Here is a 15,623-nt window from a genome sequence, read left to right as displayed (position 1 = left end):
ACCTACACTGTAATTCCTAAGTATAAATCCCTAGAAGTGGAATTATTGTATAAAATAATGTTTTCAAGGTCTTTGATAAATCGTGTTAAATTGTCCTTCAGAAAAAGTGTGCCAATTTGCTCTCTCCTATCTGCAGGATATGAGACAATTTCAGGGGGGCACTCAAAAGCCGTTGTATTGCCTATATTTTAACAAATTTATTAGTTTTTAAAACTTGAAGTATAGTTGATTAACTCTGTTGTGTTAGTTTCATGTGTACAGCAAAGTGGCTCAGTTACACACATACCTATCTATCTATTCTTTTTCATGTTCTTTTCCATTATAGGTTATTACAAGATACTGAATACAGTTCCCTGTGCTACACAGTAGGTCCTTGTTGGCTATCTATTTTATATATAGTAGTGTGTGTTTGTTAATCCTAAACTCCTAATGTATCCCTCCCCCACCCTTTTCCTCTTATGGTAACCATACGTTTATTTTCTACGTGAGTCTATTTCTGTTAACAAATTCATTATTAAGAGAGGAAGCCAGAGAAACAAATTATGAGGTCTGAATTCACACGTCTCAGTTCTAAATGCTCTCTTGTTCCAATCCTCAATTTGCAAGTTCTTTTTTAATGAGTCAATATTCTTTGCAAAATATAGGAATGTTTGACCAAAAATACAACTGGTTCTTTACTTTTATAGCTATTCTGCATTTTCTTTTACATGTAATTCCAAAATCAAAATTTAAAAATCTTTGGATGCGAAAGTACACATTTTGTACATTTCTCCAAAGAAGATATAGAAATGGCCAATAAACACATGAAAAATGTGCAACATTACTAGTCATCAGGGAAATGCAAATCAAAGCAACAAAGAGATAGCACTTCACACCTGCTAGGATGGCTATAATAAAAACGACAGAAAACGACAAGTGTTGGTGAGGATGAGGAGAAATTGGAACTTTAGTAATGTTGCAGACATCACACCCTTTACCTCTAAATAATTCAGTGTGTATTTCGTAAGAGCAAAGACAGTCTTACATAACCACAGCACAGTGATCAAAATCTGTAAATTAACATTGATATAATACTATCATTTCAAATGTTGTCTGTATTCAAATTTTACTAAGTACTCCAGTAAGGCCCCTATAGTATTTTGATCATTTGGTTAAGGAGGCATTTGCCAGTTTTTCCACTATAAAGCCATTATTTTCACCTTTGTAAAATCAACAAGTAACTTACATTAATAAGATACTTTAAGACTATATTAATAGCTTGTTTCCCAACAAATTTTCACTCTTTAGTTTTACCATCCCTTGTGATTCTTGCCTATAGGGTGCACTTTGAAAAATACATTCTTGCATTCAGATTTCAGCTACTTTCTCTAATTTTCAGGTAGCATCATAATGCTTGAATGTGCTCTTTTGAAATATTACGTTCTATTTTGTCTCTGTGTTCAAGCTTATTAAAGAGCACAAGTCCTGTTTTAGTTAGGTTCTTTTTGTTGCTAAGATGCAACTTTGGGGCCAGCCTATGGGGGTGGTGATGGTGGTGAGGTGCTATCATGAAAAACCATGGAACTTGGAAATGAACCCAGCCATTTTCCAAGAACCACCAGGAACCAGAGAGGCAGCCTTGAGCCCATTCTCCCCACCCTCTCTCCCAGCCTTCGCAGTCCACCCTCTTGTCATTCTTCCTAGTCCATCTTCTCTGATCTTTGCCCTCTGTTGACTATCTCATTCTTTTCTTTCCATATGCCTTGTCGTCTAGCTTCTGCTTTTGCTTTCTCATGGCAAATCCCTCAAAAATTCAACTCCACCTCCTCTCTCTGTGCCTCTTGGCTCCAATTTCCACTGCTAATTACCTAATTCTCTCCCTTGTCTCACTGCACTGAGATCAGTCATAGGATGATGGCCACAAGTAAGGAGTGACCTCCCCTGGTCAGGTGCTTCCTGAAGGCTCTGTCAGCTTGGTGGAGGTCCAGGTAGTGATGATGTCATAAGCTTCTCCTGAGGGCTGCCCCTCCAGAGGAACTGTGGGTCTGGTGGACAGAGCAATTGACCTGGACAGTGGAAATTACAGTAGTACATCAACCGTGTTTCCTGAACCACAGTCAGGCCATGTGATCTAACACTTCCGTGCCCCTTTCAGGTGTGAGAGATGCTGTCTGGAGGCTCTAGTTTGAATGTCAAAATGTTAGAATTTTCAGGATATTTTAAAGGTTTATGTGTAATGCATTTTAAATTTAACAACTGTTTCCTGAGTACCTTTCTGAGAAGAAAGTTTGAAAAATGTACATTCCTGGAAATTTAGGGACAAAAGATTACCATAATCCCTGTCCCTTTAGGAACTCTAACATTTATTTTATTTTTCCCATTATTTTTTAATCTTGAAAAATTTCAAATTTACAGGACAGTTAAAAGAAAGTACAATGCTAAATTTGTCAGTTGGTAATAATTAGCTTTAATTCTCTCTCTCTCTCTCTCTCTCTCTCTCTGTCCTTCTCACTCTCTATCTTTGTTGAGCCATTTGAAAGAAGGTTACATAAATTGTAGACATCATGAAATTTCACCCCTAAATATTTCAGCATGCATTTCCTAACAATAAGGCACTTATCTGCATAACCACAACATCATACCTAAGAAAATTAGCAATAATCTGGTAATATCATTTGTACATAATATCACCTAAAAAGACATCACTTAGTACACATGTAAATTTCCCCAATTGTCTCAAATTTTTCTTTTAGAGATTTTTTTAAAATCCAAAATCAACTCAAGGTACATGCATGGGATTTGGTTATTATGTTTTTTAGTCACTTGTAATCAGACCTCTCCCCTCCCCTGCCTTTCTTTGTTTTTCAAGACTGACTTTTTTTTGAAGAGTCCAAGCCAGTTGTCTTGTAGGACATCTTACAGTCTGAATCTTTCATTATGACTGGTTCAGGGGAAACAATTTTTGGCAAGGGTACTACCAAAATGGGACTTTGTGTTTCCCAAGGCACCACACCTGGAGACTCAGGATGCAGGTGGTCTCATCATGGGAGATGCTAAGTATAACCATTTGGTGACAGTTGAGATCACTCTTTTTTTTTTTTTTTTTTTTTTTTGCTAAGAATCAGAGACCAGAGCTGCTTGCCTGAGGCATTCAAATACTTCTTGGTAGCAGGAATTATTTGAAGTGGTCACAGACTGGGGTTTCTGTTCTTTATTATCTGTTTTCTGTGGTCTGTGACCAGCTGCCCTTCCCTCTCTCCCAGGATCCCCAGTGGGATCTGCTCTTTTATTTTTAAACAAACGTGAACTCCCTTTCTGTGGAGTCCTTCTCCCTAGCACCCGTGCCTTTTGTGTTCAGCGATGTCACCATCACACGTTTACACTCCACACTTGTGCAAACTCTGCTTCTAGAGATTCTGCCCCTCATCCCCTCCCCCCCGCCCCACCCACAACCAGTCTATAAATATTTGTTTCTAACACTGAGAGTTCTCCACTTTCACCTGCAAGACCTCTTTCTTTAAAGCTTTTTCAGCTTATCTGGTTATTTTGCAGAGAACATTCTCAGTTACATGCTAATGTATGGATAACACTCTTAGCACTTGCTAATAGTGCCATTAGCAAAGAGGTTGCGGTCCCAGCTCTGGAGGCAGCTGCTGTAGCAGTAGCAGCAGCTGGAGAAGGTGGGGAGGTGAGAGGGAGTGAGGAGGTGATGTTCAGGGTGCCCCCGAATACTAGAAATCCAGCATCCTTTCCTGAAAATGAATCAGAAAATACCAACAAAGCAAAACCAAAACTCAGGTCAGAGTTACTCCTTAGTATTCCCAAACTTTGAGTGTGAGGATACCTTTTTATGGACAAAAATACCTGTAGATCAGCCCCTCCCTGAGGGTTGTGTTTTACTATCCTCTGATAAAGACATTCCATGACAACAGAAAGCTACTTGAAATTAATAACCCTTAAAAGAATAAGGGATATTCATATTTTTAAAAAATATTAATAAGGAATATTAATACAGGAAAACCTACATCCATGTGAAAAAAAATAGTGTACATGTGTGTTTGTCAGGGCTTCCCTGGTGGCGCAGTGGTTGAGAGTCCGCCTGCCGATGCAGGGGACACGGGTTCGTGCCCCGGTCAGGGAAGATCCCACATGCCGCGGAGCGGCTGGGCCCGCGAGCCATGGCCGTTGAGCCTGCGCGTCTGGAGCCTGTGCTCCACAAAGGGAGAGGCCACAGCAGTGAGAGGCCCGCGTACCGCAAAAAAAAAAAAAAAAAAAAAAGAAGAACAGATACAAGCAGATTCTGTTAATGCCATCTGCTTCTCATGTCAGGATCTCAGGTCTTCTATGGGTTATTTTCCCAGTGGTCACCCAGACCAGGAGGAAACACGGTACTTTTTCAGACCCTACTTGGAACATGGGTTGATTTGCAGTTCTTTTGTGTTACTCTGTGGCTCCCACAGTGGTTCACAGCCCATGAAATAGGCACCCTTGGTCCAAGCCCTTTTAATTATAACGAGGGGAGGTTCCAGGTTACCCCCATTTAAATTGTTAATGTCATACTGTCATGTGTGCTCTCCATCATAATTGTTCTTCATTCACTTCACTTTCTCCGCCAAAAATGTATCTAAGATCAGAAACATTTGGCTTAAAAAATGGATGTATTTTTCAGAAGATATCAGACAGATAGGAGTAAAGTGGGATGGTTACTTTTTAAAAAGCACACTCAAGCATAGACGCTCTCATACAGCTGGAGACACTGTTGAGTGGTCCTCACCCAGCTGAGGGTAAGTGTGGGTGGAGGGAAGCAGTCCTGTGCACACAGGAGAGGGTTCATGGGATTCTTCCTATGAGACTTGGCATCCCAACTGTTTATCTTGTACTCTTCACCATGCCGTGGCTCTGAGGAAGGCTTCTGCAGCCACACACCCCAGGAAGAGTGTTTCTCAACCTAAACGGTTATTATTTTGAAAGTCTCTTCTTGCTTTTCAGAGTCATTACATACCTTTTTGTTTTGTATTGTTCCAAGCCCATTCTCACTTACATCATTGTATCAGTCAGGCTCCAGCCAGGAAACAGAAACACAGAGATTATTTAAAACAGAGGAAATTTAGTGCAGGAAATTGGCTACACATGATGGAAGAGGCTGAGAAGCCAACCGGAGAACAGACAGTTAATCCAGAGATTAGCAACTTTGGGAAGCTGCCACCTCCCCTAGGTAGGGGGAGGATACTGGGAGGACTACCAGAGCCTGGGCGTCACCAGAAGAAACTCAAGGACTTCTCTAAGCTCCCAGTAGTGCTCCCCATTGACCAAACCAGCCAGAGGCCAGCTGACACCCAGAGCCTTCAGAAATCAGTCCCCGCAAATCAGAGCTGGGTGGGGCAGGGTAAACTATGGCTCTGAGGACAAACTGCTCTCAACCAGCATAGTCATCTGTTACTGGGATTAGCCTTTTTTTTTCTATTCAAATACGTTTTTTCTGGAATTTATTCATGCAGAATTTGTAGTCCAACCTTCCCACGTAACTTTCACACACTTAGTTGGTAAAATGATTTACTCATTCTTACACCAAATTATTCATTCTTTTCCCTTTTTTCTGTGGCTGTTAAATTACCTTGGAGATTACACATAGGAGTAACAATCACTCATCCAGCTCACTGGTGTTAAGAACTCATAAATAATAATTGTTATTAAGTACCTTCATAGTTGAAGCACTTATGTATATACTATTTGATTCTCATAAAAATTCTGAGTAGTTATTATTATCTCTGTTTTATAACAGGATTATCTGAGTCTCAGAGAATTTATGTGAATTGCTTAAGGACAAATAACAAATACTGGAGCCAGAATTCAAATCCTGGTCTGTCTGGTTCCAAATCCCATAATTTTCTCAGGCTGCCTCATGAGAGATGGAGTGCCCAGAGGGCACAGCAAGAGTCTTTCTGGGCTGGTTGACTGAGTTTAGGAGAAAGGAGAAAATATGCTTTAAATTTGCAAAAATTTTCTTGTTGACCCAGAAATTAAAATTACACTCTGGGCATAACTGACACCAGACCCATCTAGCATTCCAGTCTGCACTCTTGACCTGAACACATCTAAACTCAATATCAATATACAGGGTTGGCTGTTCTAAAAGGTTCAGGGTCACAGCAGCCTGTACCATCCCAAGCCTGACAGAGGGGATGAAGGATGAAGGGAGTAAGTACGTAGTACCCATCTTTCTCTCTCTCCTCAATTCAAACCCAGTGAAATTTGAATGTTGGACAGATAATGAATTTTTTTTAGTATAAGTATGTCCCAAATATTGCATGGGACATATTTACACTAAGAAGTTGTTTTTTGTTTATCTGGCATTCCAACAGCATCTTGTAATTTGCTAAATCTGGCAACCTTATCTCAAGGTGGGCAGTGATCCTACCGTGTGTGTGTGTGTGTGTGTGTGTGTGTGTGTGTGTGTATTGGGAGTTCACTGAGGACAGGAGCCCATATGGCCCTGTTTTTGCCATCTGTGCCCTGTACGTGCCATGAGGTAATAATTCCTGCACAGGTGCAGAAGTAGAAGGAGAGCCTGGGAAGGGGACTCCCAGTGTCTGGCAAATATGGCTGAATTCTGAATTGGAGGTTCCCTCTGTGGTAAGGAAAGCTGGCCTGACCTGAAGTGAAGGTTAAAGCTGACTTACCTAGATTCACTTAGCTTTTCTGTTAGTCTTTCACTGGTGAGTATTCAAATCTGACCAGAAAGTTAAAATTAGCCTTAGAGATGTGTAAACTTATTCGAAGAAAGGGAAAGAGGAAGGGGCTAAAGATGGCTAGATGCGTCAGGCAGAAATGTCTGTGGGTCCCATGGAATAGGTGAGGAGTTCATGTTAGCACTGGAACTGCTGGCCCAGGAGACAATTCAAGAGCAGACCCTGTGGTCCTTCCTGTGGTCCTTCCTGGGGGGATGTCAAGGAGAGGATGGGGCAGGCGAAATGCTGGGACCAGGCTCTTGCCTCTGATTCTGAGGAATGCAGAGCTAGGAGGGGATGCCACTGGGCTATAAACTCTCTCAACAAGAGGGTAGTCAATTCAACAGCACCTACTGGGAGAGAAATGACCCTGGCTACTAATCCTAGAGCTCAGGGGTGGGGGTTCTGGGGGCTACTTCCAGCCCTGCCACTAAGTCGCTCTGGAACCTTATATAAGCCCTGACTATCTGTGGCCTTTTTATCTTTGGCCCTGTAAAAATGTGGCAGTGGAGGGTATATTACATTTCCATTATGGTTTCTCTTAGTTCTAAAATTCTATTGGTCTATGTATAATTTTATGCCTTCTCACGACTCCAGTTGTGTGCTCACCGGCCAGGTAAGAGAGCTGGTAACCACACTTCATCAATAACCCTTATTATATCTGAAGATTGCCTTTTCATTTTTCCCTCAGCTTTTTCCCTTATGCAGGCAAAGTATCAAAATCCTTTTTTCAAAGGCTCTATTCAAATGAGTTAATCAGTGAGGTCTACTCTTTTCTAAAAGCCTCATGTCGACACAGCAATTAGTAACTCTATGAGACCAGAGGCTACAATTAATGTTTCAATCCCAGTTCACTATTCATTCATTCAGCAAATGTTTATTGAGCTCAGGTGATGCATGGCAGATTTGAGCTTTGAGAGGAACATTTCAAGAGAACTATGAAACATGGCAAACTCTAGGGGACCTGAGACCCAGTTCCTCAAATGATTTGCTTCTCTCTTCTGTTGCTGGACTCTTGGGAGTTTCAGGTTCAGCCACCTGCCCATTAAATGGTAGAGGCAAAATGAAAATGAGTTCTTGTTGACAGTTGAGTGAGAGGTTAAATGTGTTGGCTAAGTTGAGGTATTTGAATAACCTGTGGGTTTCCACCTCCCTGTTGCCGTGGGCCTCCAACAGCGGACATACTGAGAACTGGCTCTTTCTCCCGGGAGCGCGTAGCAGCCCTCTGGGATGTCCTTCTCTTACCCGTTTCTTCCTTGCCCTCTGTCCACAGTGCTGCACTTGAGATGGAGTTACTGCCCCTTTGGCTCTGCCTGGGTTTTCACTTCTTGACAGTGGAATGGAGGAATCGAAGTGGAATTGTCATGGCCACTTCCCAAGGGGGCTGTGAGTTGGTGAGTTTTCCTGGGCACTCCAAGTTGTCTGTTGCTCCTGTCCTGACGAGGTTGGGTCCATTTGGAAAGCTGATGGATTGTCAGTCAAGGAGGGGAGGGAATGAATGAGTCTGAATCACTCTGTACCTACTTACCACGATGCCATGTGCAAGCTGCTTTTTAATCAAAGGTAAAGATGATGCCTGGGAAAGGCCCTGCCCCACCTTTCTCATACCTGCTAAGGACAGGTGATCCCAGAGACAGGCCAAGGTCAGCCACCTGGAACAAGAACACCTTGTTAAGAATCTGGATGATGGAGCTCCACTAATGGTATCAGAATCTCTGGGGGCGTGCATATTAAAGTTGAAGAAGCCCTGACTCAGAGTCTGTGTGTGAGCCCATGGCAAATGCTTAACCAGCTGTACTGAAGAGCATGCTGCCCATGCTGCCCTGCACAGAAATGTCCTTGACCACACTCAGGCTTATAGCAATCCAGCAATACCTGAGCTTTTATGGTTCACCCTCTCCAGGGCTTTCAGCCTATATGTGGAAGCAGACTTGGCTCCTAATAACTGAGCACTCTCTAGAAATTTTCTCCTTTGCCTATAACTTTGTAGTATTAAAAGTTGAGAAACATACATTTAATGAATATTCCTTGAGCCGTGTTATATACTAGGCACTGGGAAGACAAATTGGATGTCAGGGTTAATAACATTCAAAAATGCGTTCTTAAAGCTGATGAATCTTAAAAACCCAGCTGGTCATGGTTCTTGACCACTTTTAGTAACCTCTAACCACTGCGCTGAAGTAGACTCCGGTAGGGGGTAAGGGTTACGAGCCAGACCAGGTTTAAATCCCAGCCCCATCACTTACTAGCTGGTGACATTGGGCCAATCTGTGCTTCAGTTTCCTCATCTGTAAAATATGTAGGTAATAATAGCACCAACCAATAATACCATAACACTGGGCTGCAATGATGACTAAATGAGTTAATGTATGTAAAGCACTCAGAACAGTGCCTTGTGTGTAGTAAGTGCTATGTGTTTTATCTACTGTTATTATGTTGTTAGTCTCTGCTATACAGACGTCCATTATTCGCTTACAGAGACAATGAAAGATTAACTCCACAGTAGCTAATTCAGGAGTTACCAGGCATAGGAAGAGGAGGGAATGAAGTGCAAGTTCTTTGACAGCTTGCAGGGTTCAGGCTAGACTCCCTGCCTGACCCTCTGCAGCCTGGTGGGCAGGAGTAGGGACTCAGCTACCAGTGAGATCAAAGAGTGGCTTTCCAGTGCTCTTTTGAATTGAGGGTTGAGAGTTTGAAAGTCCAGCTACTCTCCAAAGCCCCTCCTTGCATTAGCCATGCAACATTATCACGAAGTGTATGTGATAAGCTTTCTTGGGCTCTGATGGCCACGTGGACTTTTTGCAACATGTCAGTGGGGCTGCATCAATTGCAGAGACATGTCCCCAGCAACTGCAGCAACTCTGGTGAAACAGGGTCTCACAGCTTGAGGAAAGCCCCTAACCACAGCATTTCCAGTCCCCACGGGGGGAAGAACAACACTTACTCAAATAAAGAAATACATCTTGTTTCTGTATGGGGAGATTCAATTTTATAAAGATGTCAGTTCTCCCCCAAATTACTCTGTGATTATACTGCAATCCCAATCAAAACTCCAAAGACTTTTTTGGGGGGGAGGGGAGGTGTAGAAGGAACTAGACAAATTCATTCTAACATTCATCTGGAAATTAGATATAACTCAAATGCTCGACGATAGGAGATTAACTAGAGCATGCTAATAATCGTTCTAGCAAACATTTATTAAGCATTTATGTGACAGGTTCTATGTTAAGTGCTTTACATAAACAATCACACTGAATCCTCAAAAAAAAAAAAAACCCAAGAGAAAATTACAAGTATAATTTACATTTTACAGGTGGTGTAATGAAGGTCCCAACTGGTTAGGTACCAGCCCAAGCTCACCCATTTGATAAAAAGCAGAATCAAGATGGGCTGATTGTAGGGATCTGGCTCTTAGCCACTGTGCTATTCATGCAATAAACTAATATACAGTTGCCTAAAAGAATGTGATCAAATTCATTTTTATTGCCAAGGCAATATATCTATCACATATTATTAATGGGGGAGGGGAGGAAGTCGATTACTGAACGGTTTGTAGAGTACAGTCTCATTTAAAAATGTTTTTTAATTTATTTTTTAATTTATTTTTTAAATTGAAGTATAGTTGATTTACAATGTTGTGTTAGTTTCAGGTATACAGCAAAATGATTCATATGTGTGTGTGTGTATATATATATATATTCTTTTTCAGATTATTTTCCTGTATGGGTTATTACAAAATATTGAGTACAGTTCCCTGTGCTATACAGTAGGTCCTTGTTGGTTATCTATTTTATATATGGTAGTGTGTGTATGTTAATCCCAAACTGCTGATTTATCCCTCCCTAATGGTAACCATAAGTTTGTTTTCTATGTCTGCGGGTCTATTTATGTTTTGTATATAAGTTCATTTGTATGCTTTTTTTTTAAAGATTCCACATATAAGCGATATCATATGATATTTGTCTTTGTCTAGCTTACTTCACTTAGTATGATAATCTCTAGGTCCACCCATATTGCAAAGAAAAATTTTTTTAAGTTAGAGAATGTCTTTGGAAAAGAGTCCAGAGGAGATGTAACAATAGGTTAACAACGTTTCTTTGAAGGAGAGGCTGAGGTTACTGAATAGTTTAATTTTCATTATTTCTATAGTGTATCAATTTTTAATTACAAGAAGTTTTATTTTAATAATCAGATAAAGAACTTGGGGCTCCAAGAGGTTAATTCCTTGCCCAGAGACCAAAGCTAATAAGTGTCAGAGCCAAGATTCAGACTTGAGTCTGTCATCTTTCCAAACCTGTGCTTCTTCCTCTCTCTCAGGAGTTTTCTCCCGTGTTCCACTACTCCGCTTGCCCCGTGGGACTGAGCCCACAATTTTAGGCAATCACTGACCTTGTTGTACTGACCAATCTGTGGAAAGAAACACCATTGCTCTTCCATCTCATCACTTAAAACTTTTTTCCTGGACACCGAAGGGATACCCTGTGGATGATTGCTTTTGCCAATCTTGTAGAAAGTGGGCTGAAGGAAAGTATCCTGAGGCTTGTGTGAGACCAGACCCATCCGTCCTGGCAGCTTCGCCACACAGTCGCGGTAGAATGGCGTTCAGGAAAAGCACTGGATTGGCCAATAAGAGCTCTGGGCTCCGGTCCCAGCTCTGTCACTGGCTCTTCACCTGTCCTCTCCAGACCCCCTTTACTTCTCTGTATGATTCAGGCTGGTGATGAGCTCTCAAGTCCTCTTGAGCTGTAATATTTATCAATCGAGAGCATAGAGGAGCCTCCCAGGCAAACTTCCTTCAGGTAAAATGAAGATGCCACAGTGCTGCTGGTTCTTGGGCAGCATCCCTGTTAAACACACAGTGTTATGATCATAGCGATAACAATGCAATAGTGACCATTTGCATTAATAGCGTCCACTGTGTGCCAGGCACTATGCAGCCTCTGCCTAATCTCACTACAATCCTCTGAAGTAGGTGCTAACTTTATCTCCATTTTTCTGAGGAAACAATAGATTCAGACTAAATTATTTGCTCAAGGTCACATAGGGAATAAGTGGCAGAGGTGGGATTCAAACCCCGGTAGAGACCTGATCCTCAGTCCCTCTCTGTAGTTAAAACCAAACTGCAATACAATGATCAGCACTCAGCACCCGATGGACAGGTTCTCCGATCTTCTCTAATATGCTGTGTGTGTTGAGTGAGGCCTGGAGCCTTAGTGAACAGTCTGATGAGTGAACTAAGTTTCTGTACATAAACCCTCACCTCAGAGGCCCCCGCCCTGCTGACGTGTGTTTTTGGACCTAGCTGGATGGAGTCGCTGACTGTCGAGGGCAGAACCTTGCTTCAGTGCCCAGCAATCTCCCGCCATCCTCCCAGACACTCCTCCTGGATGCCAACCCTCTCAAGACCCTGTGGAACCACTCGCTGCAGCGTTACCCTCTCCTGGAGAGCCTCAGTCTGCACAGCTGCCACCTGGAGCACATCAGCCGCGGCGCCTTCCAGGAGCAGGCTCGCCTGTGCAGCCTGGCGCTGTCTGACAACTCCCTGTCCGAGGGCTACAAGGACACAGCAGCTGCTCTCCACGGCCTGCGGGGTCTGCGCAGGCTGGACTTGTCAGGGAACTCCCTGACGGAAGACATGGCGGCCCTCCTGCTACAGAACCTCTCTTCGCTGGAGTCCGTGTCCCTGGCCAGGAACACCATCATGAGGCTGGATGACTCTGTCTTTGAGGGCCTGGGCCGCCTCAGGGAGCTGGATTTGCAGAGGAACTACATCTTTGAGATTGAGGGTGGTGCTTTTGACGGCTTGCCCGAGCTGAGACACCTCAACCTGGCCTATAACAACCTCCCTTGCATTGTGGACTTCGGCCTCACCCAGCTGCGGTCCCTCAACGTCAGCTACAATGTCCTGGAGTGGTTCCTGGCATCGGGGGGAGAGGCCACCTTTGAGCTAGAAATGCTGGACCTCTCTCACAATCAGCTGCTGTTTTTCCCCCTCCTGCCTCAGTGCAGCAAGTTGCACACCCTCCTGCTGCGGGACAACAACATGGGCTTCTACAGGGACCTGTACAACACCTCGTCGCCGCAGGAGATGGTGGCCCAGTTCCTCCTCATAGACGGCAACGTGACCAACATCAGCACCGTCAACCTCTGGGAAGAGTTCTCTTCCAGTGACCTCTCTGATCTGCGCTTCCTGGATATGAGCCAGAACCAGTTCCAGTATCTGCCAGACGGTTTCCTGAAGAAAATGCCTTCCCTCTCCCACCTGAACCTCAACCAGAATTGCCTGATGACGCTCCACATCCGGGAGCACGAGCCGCCAGGAGCGCTCACCGAGCTGGACCTGAGCCAGAACCAGCTGTCGGAGCTGCACTTGGCTCCGGGGCTCCCTGGCTGCCTGAGGAGCCTCCGGTCCTTCAACCTGAGCTCCAACCAGCTCCTGGGTGTCCCCACTGGCCTTTTTGCCGATGCCAGTAACCTCGCTACAATTGACATGAGCCACAATCAGATCTCACTTTGTCCCCGGCCGGGAGACATAGACCCCGGGGGCACCCCGGGCTGTGTGGATTTCAGAAACGTGGCATCTTTGAGGAGCCTGTCTCTGGAGGACTGTGGGCTGGGGGCACTACAAGACTGCTCGTTCCGGGGCATGGCCCTCACCCACTTAGACCTGTCTGGCAACTGGGGGCTTCTGAATGGGAGCATCGCCCCTCTCTGGGACATTGCCCCCACGTTACAGGTCCTGTCTCTCAGGAACGTGGGCCTCAGTTCCAGCTTCAAGGAGTTGGACTTCTCTGGGTTTGGGAATCTGAGGGACTTGGATCTGTCGGGAAATGCCTTGACCAGTTTCCCAAGGTTCAGGGGCAGCCTGGCCCTGCAGACCCTGGATCTCCGCAGAAACTTGCTCACGGCCCTTCCTCGGAGGGCTGTGTCTGAGCAGCTCGTGGGAAGTCTGCGGACCATCTACCTCAGTCAGAATCCATATGACTGCTGTGGGGTGGAGGACTGGGGGGCCCTGCAGCGCCTGCACACTGTCGCCGACTTGACCATGGTCACTTGCAACCTCTCCTCCAAGATCATTCGCCTGACGGAGCTGCCCGGAGGGGTTCCTCAGGTCTGTAAGTGGGAGCGGGTGGACATGGGCCTGCTGTACCTCGTGCTCATTCTTCCCAGCTGCCTCACCCTGCTGGTGGCTTGCACTGTCATCTTCCTCACTTTCAGGAAGCCTCTGCTTCAGGTAATCAAGAACCGCTGCCACTGGTCCTCCATATACTGACCTGGCTACGTGCCAACATTAGAAACTTGGTCTGTACATGTAAGGACACTTTCTCTGCCGGGTTTCAAGATCTGGTGCAGAGGACAAGTCTGCAGAACTGAGGCTTAAATTCAAGTTTAAACTGTTTCCGTCCCTTGGTTGTCCCAAGTTCTTCCTCTATCATTGTGATGCATCCTCAATCATCCTGGTAAAATATTTATTAAGTGACATTCTATGAAAATAAAAAATGTGTCTTATAAATATTTTTTAAATCAAAAGCAGCTTGTGTTTTTTTCTTTCCTTAATTTTTTCTTTTTGGTAGTTTCACTTAGATTATTTTTGTGCCCTTCCCTTGGTGACATCCATGGAGCAGGTGAGAAAGGGAACTCATTCGGTGCTACCCTACAGCAAAAACCACTCCAAGAGCACATCCTATGGATGGCGGGAGTCAGTGTTCTGAGGGTTCCCCAAAGACAAGTCTTTCAGAGCCAAGCTGGGTAGTCTGAGATGGGACCTCTCGCCTCCTGCCTTGGCTTGCATCACCGCTGCGGCCAGAGTGGACCTGCGGCAGAGTCCTCTCTGGGGGCCCTGGTTCCCGCCTGGAGTCTCCAGCAGGCAAACCTGACCCTTCCATGGAAAAGTTAAGAGAACAATAACTGGGGGCCCTGAGTTTATTCAGGCGGTCACTGAACGCTGGGCACAGTCCTTGTTCTAAGGGAAAGTAAAGAGGACTGCAGAAAGGAGGGAATTCTACGAACTTGTGAACTGCCCCTACTGTCCACAAAACCCACAAACAACTTCTTAGCAGGTGTTCAGTATCTGTACTCACTACATTCCTGGTTTCCTTTCTCCTCCCCTCCCCTCAGTGAACAAGTTCTGTGCTCCTCTCTGGGGAAAAGATCATAAAGACACAGCCCTTCTGGTAGTTGAGAATTTACTCTGTCCTTGCCTTGTTATCCCTGCTTACTAAATCATAAAGGGCCTAATGCAGGGGTGGTGTGGGGATGGGGAGGGGATAGAAATCCCACAGGCTGATTACTGTTACCGTGAAGGCTAAGTGTTAACAGAAATGTTTAGGCAAACCGAAGTGATAAAATCAGTGGTCTTACTTTGACAAAGCAGTAACTTCCCTTGAATGCTCTACAAGTGTAAACAAGGCCCTTTCAGCAAGCTTCCACAGTCAATAGCATTAATGTCAGCCCACGTTAGCTACTGCTCTTATTGTGGCTTCATCTTTCCTGTCGCCGTATCTCTCTCCATCACGCACTGCCCCAGCCTAGTCCCTTGGATATCTGTCCCTCGAAGCGTCTGCCCAGTGTCCTTCTGGGCAAGCCCATCAGCTAATGCCCGTAAGACCAGACTCTCCTCCGCCATCAACAAAAACTCTTTCCCGGGGTCCTGCTGTTCCCCAAGGTGACAAGTAGTTAATTAGACAAATGAATCTATCTGTGGCTGGTACATGGAAGGCTTCTCTTGAGTTACTGTTTCACCCCCTGTGTCAGCCAGTGTTCTTAGCTTCTTGCAACTAAGGATGACTCTGTGTGATTTAAGCAGCATGGGGATTTAGTAAAAGGATACTGGGAAGCTCTAGACTCTCTGGGAAGGCTGAGGAACAGACTTTAAAAATGGGCAAGAACAGGAGATGCTACACAGCAGTGGGGACC

The 15,623-nt window shown here is 44.5% G+C and overlaps 1 protein-coding gene across 1 annotated transcript; it reads left to right on the top strand.

The window, feature by feature from the left end:
• The first annotated feature begins 352 nt into the window (after positions 1–352).
• Positions 353–13,980, top strand: NRROS (negative regulator of reactive oxygen species). Its single transcript, XM_060100278.1, has 3 exons — positions 353–365; positions 7,981–8,101; positions 12,010–13,980. Exons 2-3 carry the CDS (start codon positions 7,994–7,996, stop codon positions 13,978–13,980), a joined length of 2,079 nt encoding a protein of 692 aa, XP_059956261.1. The 5' UTR covers positions 353–365; positions 7,981–7,993.
• Positions 13,981–15,623: the final 1,643 nt, after the last annotated feature.

This window comes from Mesoplodon densirostris, chromosome 5, assembly GCF_025265405.1.
Source record: "Mesoplodon densirostris isolate mMesDen1 chromosome 5, mMesDen1 primary haplotype, whole genome shotgun sequence".
Taxonomy (NCBI): domain Eukaryota; kingdom Metazoa; phylum Chordata; class Mammalia; order Artiodactyla; family Ziphiidae; genus Mesoplodon; species Mesoplodon densirostris.
Note: the sequence above shows the minus strand (reverse complement) of the source record. Positions and strands in the feature narration are given on the sequence as shown.

Bases quoted from the DNA above. Each gene is read 5' to 3' on its own strand.
- NRROS (XM_060100278.1), top strand. From the start codon at position 7,994: ATGGAGTTACTGCCCCTTTGGCTCTGCCTGGGTTTTCACTTCTTGACA. The intron at 8,102-12,009 runs GTGAGTTTTCCT...TTTTGGACCTAG, and splicing joins CCCAAGGGGGCTGTGAGTTG to CTGGATGGAGTCGCTGACTG.